Source organism: Panthera pardus, unplaced genomic scaffold, assembly GCF_024362965.1.
Source record: "Panthera pardus isolate Hobbes unplaced genomic scaffold, ASM2436296v1 HiC_scaffold_22, whole genome shotgun sequence".
Lineage (NCBI taxonomy): Eukaryota > Metazoa > Chordata > Mammalia > Carnivora > Felidae > Panthera > Panthera pardus.
The window spans coordinates 74,966,100-74,981,065 of record NW_026526788.1 but is presented as its reverse complement, the minus strand read 5'-3'; the positions used below and the strand labels follow the sequence as shown (position 1 = coordinate 74,981,065).

Genomic DNA, 14,966 nt, shown 5'->3' with positions numbered 1-14,966 from the left:
CCTTCCATCCATCCATCCATCCATCCATCCATCCATCCTTCCATTCTTCCTTCCATCCATCCATCCATCCATCCATCCATCCATCCATCCACCCTTTCATTCATCCATACTTCCATCCATCCATCCATCCATCCATCCATCCATCCATCCATCCTTCATTCCTTCCATCCATCCTTCCAGCCTTCTATCCATCCATCTATCCTTCCATCCGTCCATCCCTCCATCCATCCACTCATCCATCCATCCATCTATCCTTCCATTCTTCCATCCATCCATTCATCCTTCCATTCTTCCATCCATCCATCCATCCATCCATCCATCCATCCATCCGCATTTGCATGGGTACACACACAGCCACATAAACATAGATACACACAGGTTCCCCAATAACATGCAACCTGAAAAGGACCTTCTAGCAATAGAGACAACACACAGAATCCTGTACAAGTGCTGCTGGCATGAGCCTAGTGGAGGACAGCAGCATCCTCAGTACCCAGAGCTTTCTGGAGCCCCCTACCCCCTGGGACAAGTGGACATGTGTGTGAGGTACATGCAGGAGGAAGCCCAGGGGATGCCTATCACCAGAGAGGGATTCAGGAGGACCAGATGTAGCTCCAGTCTTTTCCCTGCAGCCCCCAGGATGGTGGTCCTAGAGTAGGCTTGTGGTGGGGGGCTGGGGGGCAGGGCAAGGAGGCTAAGGCTGGTCTCCACTTAGCATCATGCCTAGTGACACAGCAGGTGGTGCAGTCCTCTCCTTTCTGGGCCTTTCCTAGTGACCTCACTCCTCTCAGGGGCCCCCTGAAAGGCCGCCTGCCAATCACCAGACCCCTACTTGGGTTTAGCCTCCCCCAAACAGCACCATGTGCCCGCACTGACTGTTGATCCTGAGAGTGGCTTGGCTTTGAGGTGCAGGTGGGGCTGTGATGGGGGGCTCAGAATGCTCAGTTTAGGCAAGATGAACCCTGGGCCTCAGCGCTCCACCTGCCCCAGCTAAGACCTCCCACTGCCTGCTGTGGCTCCACTTCTGATCAGAGCTGCATAGAGGAGGGAGGCCCAAGAGGTGGGCTCAGGGAGGGTCTGGGCCCACACTCACCCATGTAGCCCACGGTGCCCACCCGGCCGCGGATCAGGTCTCCGTCGGGAATCTTCACAGCCAGACCCAGGTCTGAAATCCGAATGTGGCCTGAGGCGGGGAGAGCAGAGTCAAAGGGTCGCTGGGACAGTCAGTGGACACATGGCCCACCCTGGGCGGTCCAGAGACTTGCTTGCCCCTGGTCAAGGTACACAGACTCTCGGCCCCAAGAGGGGCATCCCAATCAGCCACCTCAGGGTGACTGCAGACCCTTGGGGGCATCCAGGTGTCAGAGGACGCGGGTAAATCATTACTTTACAGGAGGAAAACATAAAGACGGGAAAGGATGTCTGGATTTGGCTGGACGATGGCCAGCCTACCCATAAAATGCCCTAATGGGCTTCTTGGAAGGCTGAGATCACCAAGTTTAAAAGACCTTGGCCTGATTCTATGATTGCTTCATGGGAAAAATGTGAGATTTTCCTGAACTTTTACAGTTTGCTTAAGGGGAAAAATTATAAAGCAATTCGGGAGGCAACTCCCTGTCCTTCCCCGTTGCTCTTTGGAGGTTCTTTGCATTCTGCCTTTGGAGAGACAAGAGTAAAGTCATCCAGGCCGTGGGGAGACTGAGATGAAATGGAATCCAGGACTCCCCTCCAAAGGCCAAGATGACACAGCGCTTACAGCTCTGTCTTGCTTGGCGGCCCACTGAGGCAGGGTCATGGCCACACCAGGGCCCCACAGCCCGGACCCCAGTGAGGTCCAATGTCAGGGACTCCCCACCAGGCCAGAGGGGTGCAAACTCCCTGGCTCAGCAGCCCTGATGAAGGTGGGGAGGGGAGAAGAGAGCACACAGGTTCCAGCTATCAGGCTGCAGATCAGTGGTGGGCATGGTTCTGAGAGCAGCAGAAGAACCCCAGTGGGGACAAGAACCCCAGTGGGCCCTGGGCTCATCCAAGAAGGGCGCAGGCCCTGGGCCCTCTGCCCACTTCCCCACTCAAACCTCTCTCCAAGTCACCAATGACCTGCCTCCCTTTCTCCCTCCCCCTGCCAGGGGCTGCCTGGCATCTGAGGCATGCTGGTCTCAGCTCGCCACTGATTGCTGGGTGACCTTGGCTTGTCGGCTCCTCTAAGCCTCAATCTTGTCATCTATAATATGGGCACAGGGATGCTGGCCCTGCCCCCTCTGCAGAAATGGGAACATCTAGTCTGATAACAGATGTGAACACCATTCCCCAGGTGTGAGAGGCTAAACATGTTACCTGTGTGTGTGTACATGTGCGCATATGCATGTGTGCATGCACACATGCACACACACACACACACACACACACACACACACACTCAGGAAAACAACAATGGTAATGCACAGATAATGCCTAACACATTTAGAGCTGGCTATAGCTGGCGAAACAACTGCCCTTTAAGCTATTTTATTGGAGCCTCACCTCCACCCCACCCTCTGAAGTAGGCAGAGCAGGGCCCATGTTTCCATTTCACCAGCAAGGGAGATGGGGGTACCAGGAAGTTGTGTGAGAGTGAAGTACTTGCCCAGGATCTTTGAAATTCTGGACTCCTCAGTCAGTGCTCTCCGTCTCTCTGTCTCTCTTTTGGCCAAGCCACACTGCTGCCTCACCATGCCCACTGCCTGCCCTGGGTACCCAGGATTGGGGAGAGGGAGTGGGTGCTCTCCCTCTTTGCCCACTGCTCTCCCCCAGTCCCAGGGTCGTGCCTCTGAGAGTCTCTGCAGGAAGGCCCCCTGCTCCTTTTGGATTATGATGCTCTCCTTGGCTACAGAGCAGGAAAGGGGTTTCCCAAGCGGCTCCCCAACTTACCATAATCATCTAGCAGGATATTTTCGGGTTTCAAATCTCTGAAAGAGGAAGAGGACAAGCATGTGAGTGTGGGCACTCTCAGCACCAGGGCATGGCGTCTGGGTTGACTTCTTGCCGTGTTTCCTTCCCATCTCTTGGCTCAGGCTGTCTGGTCTCTTTCTGGATCCAGACAGTCTTGGACTAATTTCCTTCCTCCCAGTATGTAAAACAAATGTCGCTGTTGCCATAGGCATCTTCCCGACCTGGAGATGACTGGGAAGGGGTCAGGCAAGGGCCAGCCCTGGCTCCTATCCACACACTGACCACACCAGGGGCGGAGAATACTTCTGGCTGGTGTGGTGACAGACCCCTCTAGGGCTGGGAACACCCGGAGGTCTCAGGATGCTCTGGGATGCCCTGAAGGCAGAGCGGGGCCTGGGAATTAGGGAGGAGAAGTTACTGAGAACACAGCACCAGCTGTAGAACTGGGGCAGAGAATTGTAGAGGGCAGGCCCCCTTGGGGAAGGAAACCCCTTGTCCCCCAACTCCAGCAGAGTCATAAGCCCAAGAAAGCACAGCTGTAGGTGTGCCCGTCTCCATCTGTCCCTCCTCTCTTCTCTCTGATGACACAGTCACTCTTCATAATAACAAGCCCCTCCCCACCCAACTGGGGTAGGGAGGCAGCAGCAGTGTCTGGTTTTACTAGAAGGTCCTTTCCACGGGTAAAAGAACAGCCAGTAGGATAGCATGTGCGACTCAGTTAAGCCATCAGCATCTGGATTGAGGATCCGACTCTCCACCAACTGGCTTTGTTTATTTAACTGCTGGCAGCTGTCCTCATGGGGAATGGTTAATGTGTTCAAATCCAGTGGGGAAGCCTCACAAGGTGATAATGCGTTTGTATGGGGTTATTTATCACAAATAAACACAAATACTTTGTTGCTCTTATTTAATTCGCGTTCTTTGATGTATTAACCGTTCCAAATAAGGGCAAAGAGCCACCCTCTCAGTAAGCCAGCAGCCACAGGGTTGGAAAGATAGCTGGCGGACTAGGGCCAGAGCCCAAACCCATGGAGAGGCCACGGCAAGTGGTCCAAGTGGTGGAAGCCAGGGAAGCGCTGTGGTTCTCTTCCTCCCGAGAATAAGGGCCAGAGCTTGGAGGACCGCCTTTCTTTTTGTTTTAAGAGAAAAGCCATCAAGTGGAGATTTCTTTTTTCAACCCAAAGGGATTTTTTTTCTCTTTTCACTTGAATGAAAACAAAACAAAAGCCTAAATGGGGAGAATGTTGGGGTGTGTGAGAATGTTGAGGGGGTGAGAATGTTGGGGGGTGGGAATGTTGGCGTGTGAGAATGTTGGGGGTTTGAGAATGTTGGGGGGTGGGAATGTTGGGGTGTGAGAATGTTGAGGGGGTGAGAATGTTGGGGGTGGGAATGTTGGGGTGTAAGAATGCTGGGGGTGTGAGAATGTTGGGGGGGTGAGAATGTTGTGGGGGTGAGAATGTTGAGGGGGTGAGAATGTTGGGGTGTGAGAATGTTGGGGGGTGAGAATGTTGTGGGGGGTGAGAATGTTGAGGGGGTGAGAATATTGGGGTGTGAGTGTTGGGGTGTGAGAATGTTGTGGGGGGTGAGAATGTTGAGGGGGTGAGAATGTTGGGCAGTGGGAATGTTGTGGGGGGTGAGAATGTTGAGGGGGTGAGAATGTTGGGCGGTGGGAATGTTGTGGGGGGTGAGAATGTTGAGGGGGTGAGAATGTTGGGGGTGTGAGAATGTTGGGGTTGAGAATGTTTAGGGGGTGAGAATGTTTAGGGGGTGAGAATGTTGAGGGGGTGAGAATGTTGGGGGGGTGAGAATGTTGGGGGCTGAGAATGTTGGGGTGTGAGAATGTTGGGGGCTGAGAATGTTGGGGGGGGTGAGAATGTCAGGGGTGTGAGAATATTGGGGGTGTGAGAATGGTGGGGGCGTGAGAATGTTGGGGGGGTGGTCAAGGCCATTCCTTCTTGTTTCAACACCTTCTTGGACTCCCAAGATCATCCCTGCCAAGAGCTCTGTGGCAAAGGTCTCCAACTGGGGTGTGTGTGTCCACTGGGTCTGTGGGAACAGTCCAGGGGGTTCTCTGTGGGCTGAGGTTTTCAAGAACGTGTATTTCTAGATCTCTAACCTGAGAAGGCCCTGTCCTGGCATTCTCTGGGATCTCCCCACCACGTGCCCTTTCTCAATGGGCAGATTCCAACTGACAGAAGAAAAGCAGGCTCCTTTTCGCTCTGATTGCTATGGTGTCCTGCTCCAGGACCCCAATCAGAAATGGGTTCTACTAGGGGCACCCGGGTGGCTCAGTCGGTTATGTGTCCGACTTCGGCTCAGGTCATGATCTCGCAGACCGTGAGTTCGAGCCCCAAGTCAGGCTCTGTGCTGACAGCTCAGAGCCTGGAGCCCGCTTCAGATTCTGTGTCTCTGTCTCTCTCTGCCCTTGCCCTGCTGGTGCTCTGTCTGTCTCCCTCTCTCTCTCTGCCCCTCTCCCCACTCAAAAATAAATACACATTTAAAAAAATTTAAAAAAAAAGAAATGGGTTCTACTAAAATCGTTACAATGGCAACTTAACACAAGTTATTTTAACACTGAGAGCCTATGGTGAAAGGAAATTAAAATAAAAATCTTATATATATCCATCCATCTCAGGTCCACATGCTGCTCAATGATAGACTTTTAGGCCAAAAAAGAGATGACGTTATAATAACATTCTGCGGGGGAGGAAGGGAGTGGGGAAGAGAGTGATAGATCCCTCACCTTTAAAGAGTTTTCATGCATTTTTTATAATTAATTAATTAATTATTAATGTTTATTTAATTTTGGGGGGGGGGATGGACAGAGAGAGGGAGACACCGAATCGGAAGCAGGCTCCAGGCTCTGAGCTGTCAGCACAGAGCTTGACATGGGGCTTGAACTCTCGAACTGTGAGATCATGACCTGAGCCAAAGTCAGATGCTTAACCGGCTGAGCCACCCAAGCACCCCTGTCAGGTGTTTTGACTTAAAAAAAACTATTTTCTTAAGTCTATTTATTTATTTTGAGAGAGAGCGCATATGCAGGGGAGGAGAGAGAGGGTGAGAGAGAATCCCAAGCGGGCTCCTTACCGTCAGTGCGGAGCCCAATGCAGGGCTTGAACTCATGAATTGTGAGATCATGACCTGAGCCGAAAGCAGCTCGGGTGGGACGCTGAACCGACTGAGCCACCCAGGCACCCCGTCATGCATTTTTGGTGGAAATCCATTTGCTGTAGCAATTAGATTCCACTGGCTACCTTCAAAAATGCGATGTTAATTGCTGAGCTTCAAAATATCAGCCACTGTTTTAACAAATGATATACTATTTAGGATGTCTCCTTGATGTATGAGGGCACACAGATTTTCAAATTTCCTTGAGAGGGGCAGTGAGAAAAGTTTGAAAACCACTGCTTGTGGAACCCATAAAGTCAAACAATATGGGATGGACCGAGGTCCGTGCTGCTGTGGTGACGATCCTACTGTCTTTCTGGGACCGGCTCACCGAGCTTCTGGCAGGCCGGGCTGGAAGGCACCGGTGGCCTTGGCCCATCCTCGTCAACTCTGAAGGACTAGCACCTCATACACTTGGCCCCCCGAGCAGCCCGCCTCACTTACGTGGTCCAGGGCGTGAGTTTCTCTGGTGACGGCCGGGCCCCGAGTCCCAGGGCGGGGGTCCCTGCCTGACCCCGGGTGTGGAAGGTCAGCCCCTGCTCAGCCGCTGGTGGCGGGACCAGGCGGCGAGCCCGCTCACCTGTACACGGTGTCCTCCCGGTGGAGGTCTTCCAAGCCACAGAGGATTTCTGCCGCATAAAACAAGGCTCGCTCCTCCTCGAAGCCAGGGTTGCCCATGTTGTAGATGTGGAACTTCAGGTCGCCTCCGTTCATGATGGTCAGAACCAAGCACAGCGCATCCTTGGTCTCGTAGGCATAGGCCAGGTTGACCTGGGAGCACAAGACAGCCCTGCGGTGAGGTTCCAGCCACTGCTATCTGCTTCCACTCTTCCTCCTCAGGGTCCTTGAGGCTGGAGGGGGAGGGCCGGAGTGGGGGGGGCTCTCAGCAGCTTCGTGCCACCGCCCTGCACCTGGGCAGCCTCACGGCACCGCTGCCCCTTGCCCCTCTTGGCTGACGAAGGACTCGGACCTTCCAATATGGCGGTTCCAGGCGAGGAGGCAAAGTGGGGGAGGGCAGGCTGGTACTCGGCCCTTTCGGGAAGCCTGACAGATGGTGCCTATACATTTACACAGACAAAAGCACGTGCCTGCTTCATTTAGTTAAAACTGTGGGTTGCCTTAGCTGGCCAGTTAAGAAAAGCAGGGCCCAGATGCCTTTTGGGCTGGGGTCTCATTGTCACGGGGACGCTGGGAGTAGGCTGTGGAGGTGGCCAGTGGGACTCTGTGAAGTGGAACGCAGTTCGGCAAAGACTGTCGCCTCTTGCATGCAGGACACATCCGGTCACAGGGACCATCAGGACCTAGTTCCTTACCGGTGCAGACCAGCTGCCCAAGGATGGATGCAGGCCATGAGACTGTGGGAGAGGCGGCAGGGCTGGGTCTGAGGCAAAGTATGCTGGGTGGTTCTCGTCCCTCTCCACTTAGGGAGCCAATACAAATGAAATCTGGCCACCACGGACCAGGCTGGGGATAGGCTGGGCCATAAAACTCGGATGCAAAAGTCAGGAACGATGGGAATTATTTCTGAGGGAAGGAAACAGAACGGGAGCCGAGCGGGAGGGCTCTGGGGACTGTGCTGGGTGCCAGCTTCTGAGCTGGCCCTCCCTCCCACACCTGCCTACGATCACCAAGGAAGGGCTCCTGGAGGGCACTACGCGGACTCCCTGCCAGGGGCAGGGGACAGGGCACAGTGGAAGGCGGTCTGGGTCCTTGATGATGTGCCACCCCATTTATCAGGCACACGGCCCTTCTCCCCCGAGGAGGACCCACCATCACCAACCCCTATGAGAGCCAGTGCTGCCCCTTCCTTTAATGATGGGGGTTCCACAGGCAGCACTGAGGCAGTGACCTATGGTCCCAATTGAAGGGGGCCGGCAGCAGAGAGGAAGGTTCTGGCCTCAAAGAGGCCTAGGGCCAAAATGCCAGCTGGTGGGAGCACAGCACCATCACACTGCCGGTGTGATGGGGCCGGCAGCCGAGGGCAGCCTGAGATGACGGGGAGAATGCACGCTCCCGTCTCCTCTGAGCGTCGCCTTACAGAACCACGCCCTCCGGGGAACGACTGAAGCACTGGGTTGATGGCCTCTCTCGCTCCCACACAGCTGGTGGGCGTTTAGCTGGCACAACCTTCACGGAGAGCCATCTGGGAACTGCTTCCAAATGGAAAACGCGCACACCCTCTGACACTGCCTTCCTCCACAGGGAGTACGTCCTACGGACACACAGAAATGTGCCAAAGGCATGTTCAAGGGGTGACACGGCAGCCTTGTTCGCAGTGGCTTGGAGACCAGAACCGATCTGTATCTGTGGGGACGGGCTGCACAGCTTATGGTTTATCTCTTTGCTGTGTCGCAGGGGATGGCGCGCAGCGTGAAAAAAAGAGGTGCCACCGTAGATCTGGCCACAGGAAAAGACCTACAATTTAAGGGGAAACCACTGCAGCGAAAGATGTCGGTAGGACTCCCCTGGCTAAAAATAATAAAGCCGATACATGAATCAGACATGTTGGAATGGCTACCCAAAGACAGAGGCTTTTGTTTTCAGTTTGAGCCTGTCTGTGCTGTTTGAGTGTCGATCTCGTACATATATATTGTTTTTTACAGTGACGTGTGGCAGAGGCATTTCGAGCTGACCAAACACCCACGTACTCTTCCACACCTCCCTGCAGCTGGCTTGTCCCTTGCAGGGACTGGTTCTGGCCAACAGCCTGTGGGCGGAGTGAGGGATGTTCCTGCAGCTGAGGCAGTGAGGGTCCCTGGGCAAGCCCCCCGGCACACGCTTTCAAGACTCCAGGTGGGGCAGCTGTAAGGTGGGGGAGGGTGGCCGGATCTGGCTGGACCCTACGTGTGTGACGCTGGCCCGTGTTGTTTCCAGGTACTTCGAGCTGGGGGTTAGTTCCTGCAGCAGAGCCTGGCCTGGTCATGGTGACACAAGGCACGTAAACAGATGGCGGCTCTCTAGGATACTGACGCTTAGGTCTCCCCTGTGATGAAACCAGCCTACAGGGATCTGTGGAAACAAAGCTCCTTGGCCGGGCCCAAGGTGGGCTGCTTTTGTCCCCTGAGGAGTTTCCCAGGTGGTCCCGGAGAACAGAGGCCATGGTCCCACACAGAGGGGAGCCAGGCCAGTTCTAGTGACAGGACCAAGGCAGCCACAATTGACCACGAGTAGCCTTGTGATGGAGGGAATGCCTGGCCGCCTTTCCGCAGCTTACTGCTGCCACACTGGACGGCCACTCCCTTCCCTAGGCACGGAAGCCCTGGTCACCAGAAGGGTGGCCTGTCGCTGGGGCCTGGACACTCACCACAAACTGGCTGTTGACCTTCTCTAGGATCTGCTTCTCGTTGAGTGCCATGGACTCCCCTTTCCTCTTTTTGATCCTCTTCTTCTCCAAGCGCTTGCAGGCGTACATTTTTCCCGTGGCCCGGACCTGGCAGGCACAGACCTGAGGTGCAAGAAAGACGACAAGGGTACGGAACAGGTGGAGGTCTGCCCCAGGCTCTTCCGTGGCTGGGTCTGCAGGGCTGGGAACTGATAAGCCTAAGGGTGTTCCCAGTCTCGGGGCCCAAGGATGCCTGGCCTTGGACCCACCCCTGCCCCAGGCCCTGCCCTCAAGATCTGGCTTTAGTGCCCCCTTACCCTCCCTCCTTCGTCCTTCACGTGAATCCTGGCCCTTGAAGGTGCACCATCAGCCATTTACGAGATGTTTAGAGGACTGGCCAAGGCCTAAAGTACTGTCCCTCTCTCAGAGGCAACTAGATTTTCTCCGTCCCACGCTTCCAACCGGATGCGGCCGTTGCTAACTGGAAACTTCCAGGCACCAGCTGCTGGTAAGGGAAGCTTCTTTTGGTGTCGGACCCCCAACAACCCTGACTTTGTAATTCAGCAGAACGGGAGCCGGGGCATTTGGGGTCTCGTCTTCTTGACTCCACGCCTCTTTGGTTGTGTGACCTTGGCCCGGGTTATCAACCATTCTGACCCTCAGCTTTCCTCATCCCTAAAATGGGAATAACAAGCCTTGCCTCCCAGTCTGGGAACATCAGACAAAATACAACAGCACCTATTAACAGCAGCATCTGGCCACTCCTCCCTCCAAAGACAGCTAAGAACACCCGTTTCTCCTCTTCAGACTCAAACCCTGACTGAGGCTGGTTCCAAGAGGACCTCTGTCCCACGGGCCCTGCGGCACAGCCTCGTGTCTCACCTTGGTGGCACCTCCGGGCCCTACGCCCCACCCCCCTCTCCACCAGGGGGCGCAGGGCACTGTAGGTGCCTCCAGAAGGGACAAAAACAGTGACAGAGTCTGGGAACTTCCAAAGACGTGGACGTTCACTCACCTCCCCAAAGCCCCCTTTTCCCAGCACTCGGTACTGCCGGAAAGTGTTCTTGGTCACCGGTTGCCTGGAAAAAAGCAAGAATCCAACATGGGTCTCAGGCTGCAGAGATGCAGAATCCACAAGAAATCAACAGCAGCAGCATCGCACAACTTCCCGACCGAGCCAGGAATCCTCCCTGTGGGTGGGACCCCCGAGGACCGGCTCCGCGGCTGGGTGTTCACATCCCCGGCCACCCGCCCTCGGCCCCCTGCGGCTTGGGACACCTGCCAGTCCTCGCCGGCTTGGAGGGAAGAGTGGAGGCCTGGAGATGTGCGCTAAAGCTGCTTCACCACACTTTCCGTGTGGTTCCCCTCTCTCTCCCCAGTGAAAATCAGGTGGCTAAGCTCAGAAAGAAGCTGTGTTCTCTGCAGGGAGAAGGGAGGGGCCCAGGAGCCACAGAGGTTCAGTGTCCCAGGGAGGGCACAGCAGTCCTCCCCACACCTGCACATCTCGCCCACCTGCCCACCTCCGGTCCCCAGGGAGAAAGGCTGCTGGTCATCCTTTACCACCGGTCCCCAGCCTTTCCACGTGGCCCCGAGGGTCCCTTTATCACATTTCCCCCTGAGCTCCAGAACACTAGACGGTCCTGTCTGCCCAAAGCGGGATTTATGAAGTAATCATCGCTTTGTGTCTCCTGACCCCCCGTGTTAATTAGCTGAGGCCATTTATGATGTCTAATCAGGCAGGCCCTCTATGAGGCCAGGGTGGGACTTCACAGAGTAAATAATCAGTCATCTAAAATTGCCTCGAAGAACCCCATGGCGCAGACAGCTTGGGCTTTTTCATCACTGGCCTGTTTGGTTAAAAATAACCAGCTTCCTTTCGCCCCGCCACCCCAGCTTTTCTGAAGTATAACTGACAAACGGCATGCAACTTGGTGTTTTGATGCACGTACACAAACGATGCATGTACATGTGAAACGATCACCACGATCAAGCTAACCAACGTTCTGGCACCTCACATAGTTACCGTTTTTTCTCTTCCTCTCTCGCTCTCTCTCCCTGGTGAGAACACTTAAGATTTACCATCTCAGCAAATTTCAAGCACACAATACAGTACCGTTAACTAGTGTTACTTCGCTGTACGTCAGATCTCCGGAGCGTATTCATCTCGCACGATGAACTGAAACTTTATACCCCTTGACCTACATGTCTCCCCATTTCCCCCACCCCCAGCCCCTGGCAACCACCAGTCTACTCTGCCTCTAGGACTCTGACGTTATTTTAGATTCCACATATAAGTGAGATCAGGCAGTATTTGTCTGTGTCTGCCTTATTTCACTTGGTGTAATGTCCTCTGGGTATCCCCCCCCCCCGCCCTGTTACCATAAATGGCAGGATTTCCTTCGCTTTGAAGGCTGAATAATATTCCGTTGTATGTATTTGCCACACTTTCCCTCCCGTGCTCCCGGCAGCATTATTCACAACGGCGAAGATATGGAAAAACCTGAGTGTCCTTGGACCATGAGCGGCTAAAGAACAACCCACTTTTAGGATGCTGAACTTAGCTCTTGGAGCTCCAGGACTATTTCTGAGCATCCGACCCCACCCCAGAGGCCGGACCAGGGCAGAGGCCGGGGTGTGACTGAATTGGCCCAAATAATTGGGTCAGCTTGGGAAAGACCAGTGAGCCTCTGCTCACCCAGCAGCTCCTGAATGAAGCTTCTGTGGAAACCTTTCCGGCTGCTGGGTCCCGAGGAGGATTTGGATTTCAGGTCCTGGGCACCACACTTCTCTCAGGACAGTCCTGAGACGGCAGGGCTCTGCCTGGAGTTCACGCGCCCTGACCCGCCGTCTCTTCTGTTTCTTTAGGAAGCGGGGCCCGACCCCTCTGGGAGCACAGGGCCGCCCCTCCGCAGGGCTCTCCCCGGCCCCATGTCCTTCTGCACGCGAGCAAACGGGCTGCAGCGAGGCCTGCCATACGGCTGCACCCGCCATGTGGCCCTGGGAAGCCTTTCCACAGCCGCCCTCGAAACCACATGAAGGCGCCCGGGCCTAACAGTTTACGATACATGGAGAACAAACAGTCGGTCGACATTACCACAGAGCTCCTCTGCTAGGGGAAATGAGTGTAATACAATTTCCGAGGAATTTCTTGGTTAACCTTGGGAGGGAAAAAAAAAATCCCTTTAATATTTCAACAGGGCAGCACCAACAGGCCATGATCTTGTTAGGAAAAAAAAAAAAAAAAAAGGAAGGGAGGAAGCAGGCTGTTGTCAGTCACTTGGGGCATTTCTAGGCCAGTCCTGCCCTACCGGCTTCAACAACTTAACGCCCACAAAAGGGCCTGACTTCTTTGCAGCCAGCGCACGGATTCAAAAAGTCTGTTTCCCCATTTCGAGTGTTCAGTACAGACAAGTAAAATGCAAGCCAGTGGCCACAGCTAAAGGATTCTATTGGAACAGAGTGCTGGGTGGAATGAGGACTGGGTGAAGGACTGGATCAAGAACCTTGGGTTCAGGTTCCAGCCGTGCCAGGCCCTTGCGTGTGAGCCAGGGTCAATCGATCAACCTCTCTGAGGCTCGTGTCTTCAGTAAAATGGAGATACTGAAAAGGCAGCTTTGTAGGCTGATGTAGTCAGACATCCCTACTAAAACTAAAAGACATGTCCAGGAATAAAGGACATGTCTCCTCTGGGGGTCTTTATGGCAACAGTCCCCACTGCTTGAAGCACCTTGCATGCACACTAATGTGATCCTCACGCCTGCCTCAGGAGGTGGGACTGTCCCCCTTCTGCAGGCGGGAATGCCGAGGCTCTGAGAAGGGAAGTGAGTTGCCCCAGGTCATGAGGGGGGCGGTGGTGGTGTCGAAGCCGGGATCCCAAGAAGGATGTCGCAGAGCCCACACCCCGCGTCTCACACCCACACTGCCACCCTGGGAAGGCGGGTACAGATCGGGTCGTGTGGCACACAGCCTAGGGCTCTGGGGCGGGGCGAGGGGGCACGATGACTACGTCCCCACCAGACTTTCCTGTGATCATCAGAAACACAAGGGCCAGCTGTTCCTTCCCATATCAGAAGCTTGAGGATGACAGCCACAGCGACACTGATGACCTCAACGGCAACCACAACAACTGTATCCAGCAGTTTGACTTCCTGGGGCCAGACGGCTGACCTTTCTGGAGCACTTGCCTTATTCTAGGCGTGGGCTATGCTTAGTTCATCTCATCCCCACCCAAGCCTACAAAGGCAGGCACTATTATTATCCCCATTTTTCAGATAAGGAGACTGAGGAGGGGAGAGGTGAGCAACCCTTCCTGAGGTCCCTCTGGAGACGGTCGAGCCGGGACTCAGACCCAGACTGTGGCTCTGGGGCCCTCAGCAGGATGTCTGCACTGACCCCTCACTTCTCTGGCTCTCCTGGAGCCATGATGTGCATGTGCGAGGGGGCCAGTGGCAGTGAGTGGCCAACAGAGAAGACTGTCCCCTGTTCCACTGTCAATTCCCACCAGTGGGGGTGGAAAGAAATGCCCCCCCCCCCCCCCCGCAGTGGTACAGAACAGGGTGTTTTCCTCTGGGCTTCCTGAAGTGGGAAGGGAAGGGTCATGAATGGGGTTTCTAGGGCGTTCCTGTCCTGCGGCTTCCTCAGAGTCTGCAGGGCACTTGGCCAGCAAAGGTGGTGACACACAGAAGCAAGATGGCTCCTTGTCTTCTAACCAAAACGTGCCCAGATACCCATGAGTGTCGGAACTCTGGCACAGGGAACCCTGGGCTGTGGGAGGGGATGCTCCCACCCTCGTCCCGCAGCTGAGCCCAGCACGGATACAACATAGGCATCGCCCTGTTCTGCAAATCCTGCAAAAGTATGGTAGGCAGAGCCTGGTGCTGGGGGTCCCCCTCGGCTGCACTGCTCGCCTGCTGTGTGACGAGGCCAACCACGCCGTCTCTGGGTCTCCCTCCTCATCGGTCACATGGAGGCCGCAGCTGTCAGGCCAAGCCACCACCATGTCTGCGAGAGCACTTTGCAGCAGAAAGGCAGCAAGTAAAACAGGAAAAGATGCTTGGTCTCACCCGTTATCAGAGATGAAAACATAAACAAGAAGGAAAGCCCGATGCTCACATGAGAAGGCACGAGACTGGTGTTAATGAAGCTGAGAGGGAAGAGGGCACTGGGGCACTGGTGGGACTGGAGATGGGGGCAGCTGTTGGGAGGGCAATCTAGCAGTCCCTCGTGGTTTAAAAGCAGTGCTTTGTGACCAGACATTCCTCTGCTAGAGATTTCTATGGACGTACTTGCGAAAGGGCAGGAAGACATATGTATAAAGCTATTCATTATTTAGGGAAGATGGTACATAAAATTGAGAGCAACCTCCATGTCCATCAACAGGGGATTGGGCTAAATAAGGGATGTGCAATTTGCTCAAAAATATGGCAGCTCTTTATTCACTGGCAGAGGAAGAATTCCCAAAGACAGTGAACCAAAAAAATAAGGATAAGTATGTATGCATGTATGAGGGTGTGAATCGCGTGTACACTTTAATAAGAACAGAGCG

At 54.5% G+C, this 14,966-nt stretch overlaps 1 protein-coding gene across 2 annotated transcripts in view; it reads right to left on the bottom strand.

Moving 5' to 3' along the window:
- GRK5 (G protein-coupled receptor kinase 5) overlaps positions 1–14,966 on the bottom strand; it is a 213,831-nt gene that overhangs the window by 14,081 nt on the left and 184,784 nt on the right. For both annotated transcript variants that reach the window (XM_019459594.2, XM_019459596.2), the window contains 5 exons: positions 10,437–10,500; positions 9,404–9,544; positions 6,680–6,870; positions 2,908–2,945; positions 1,094–1,183 (listed from right to left, as the gene is read on the bottom strand). In XM_019459594.2, the coding sequence (XP_019315139.1) occupies positions 1,094–1,183; positions 2,908–2,945; positions 6,680–6,870; positions 9,404–9,544; positions 10,437–10,500 (524 nt within the window). The remainder of the gene's footprint in view (positions 1–1,093; positions 1,184–2,907; positions 2,946–6,679; positions 6,871–9,403; positions 9,545–10,436; positions 10,501–14,966) is intronic.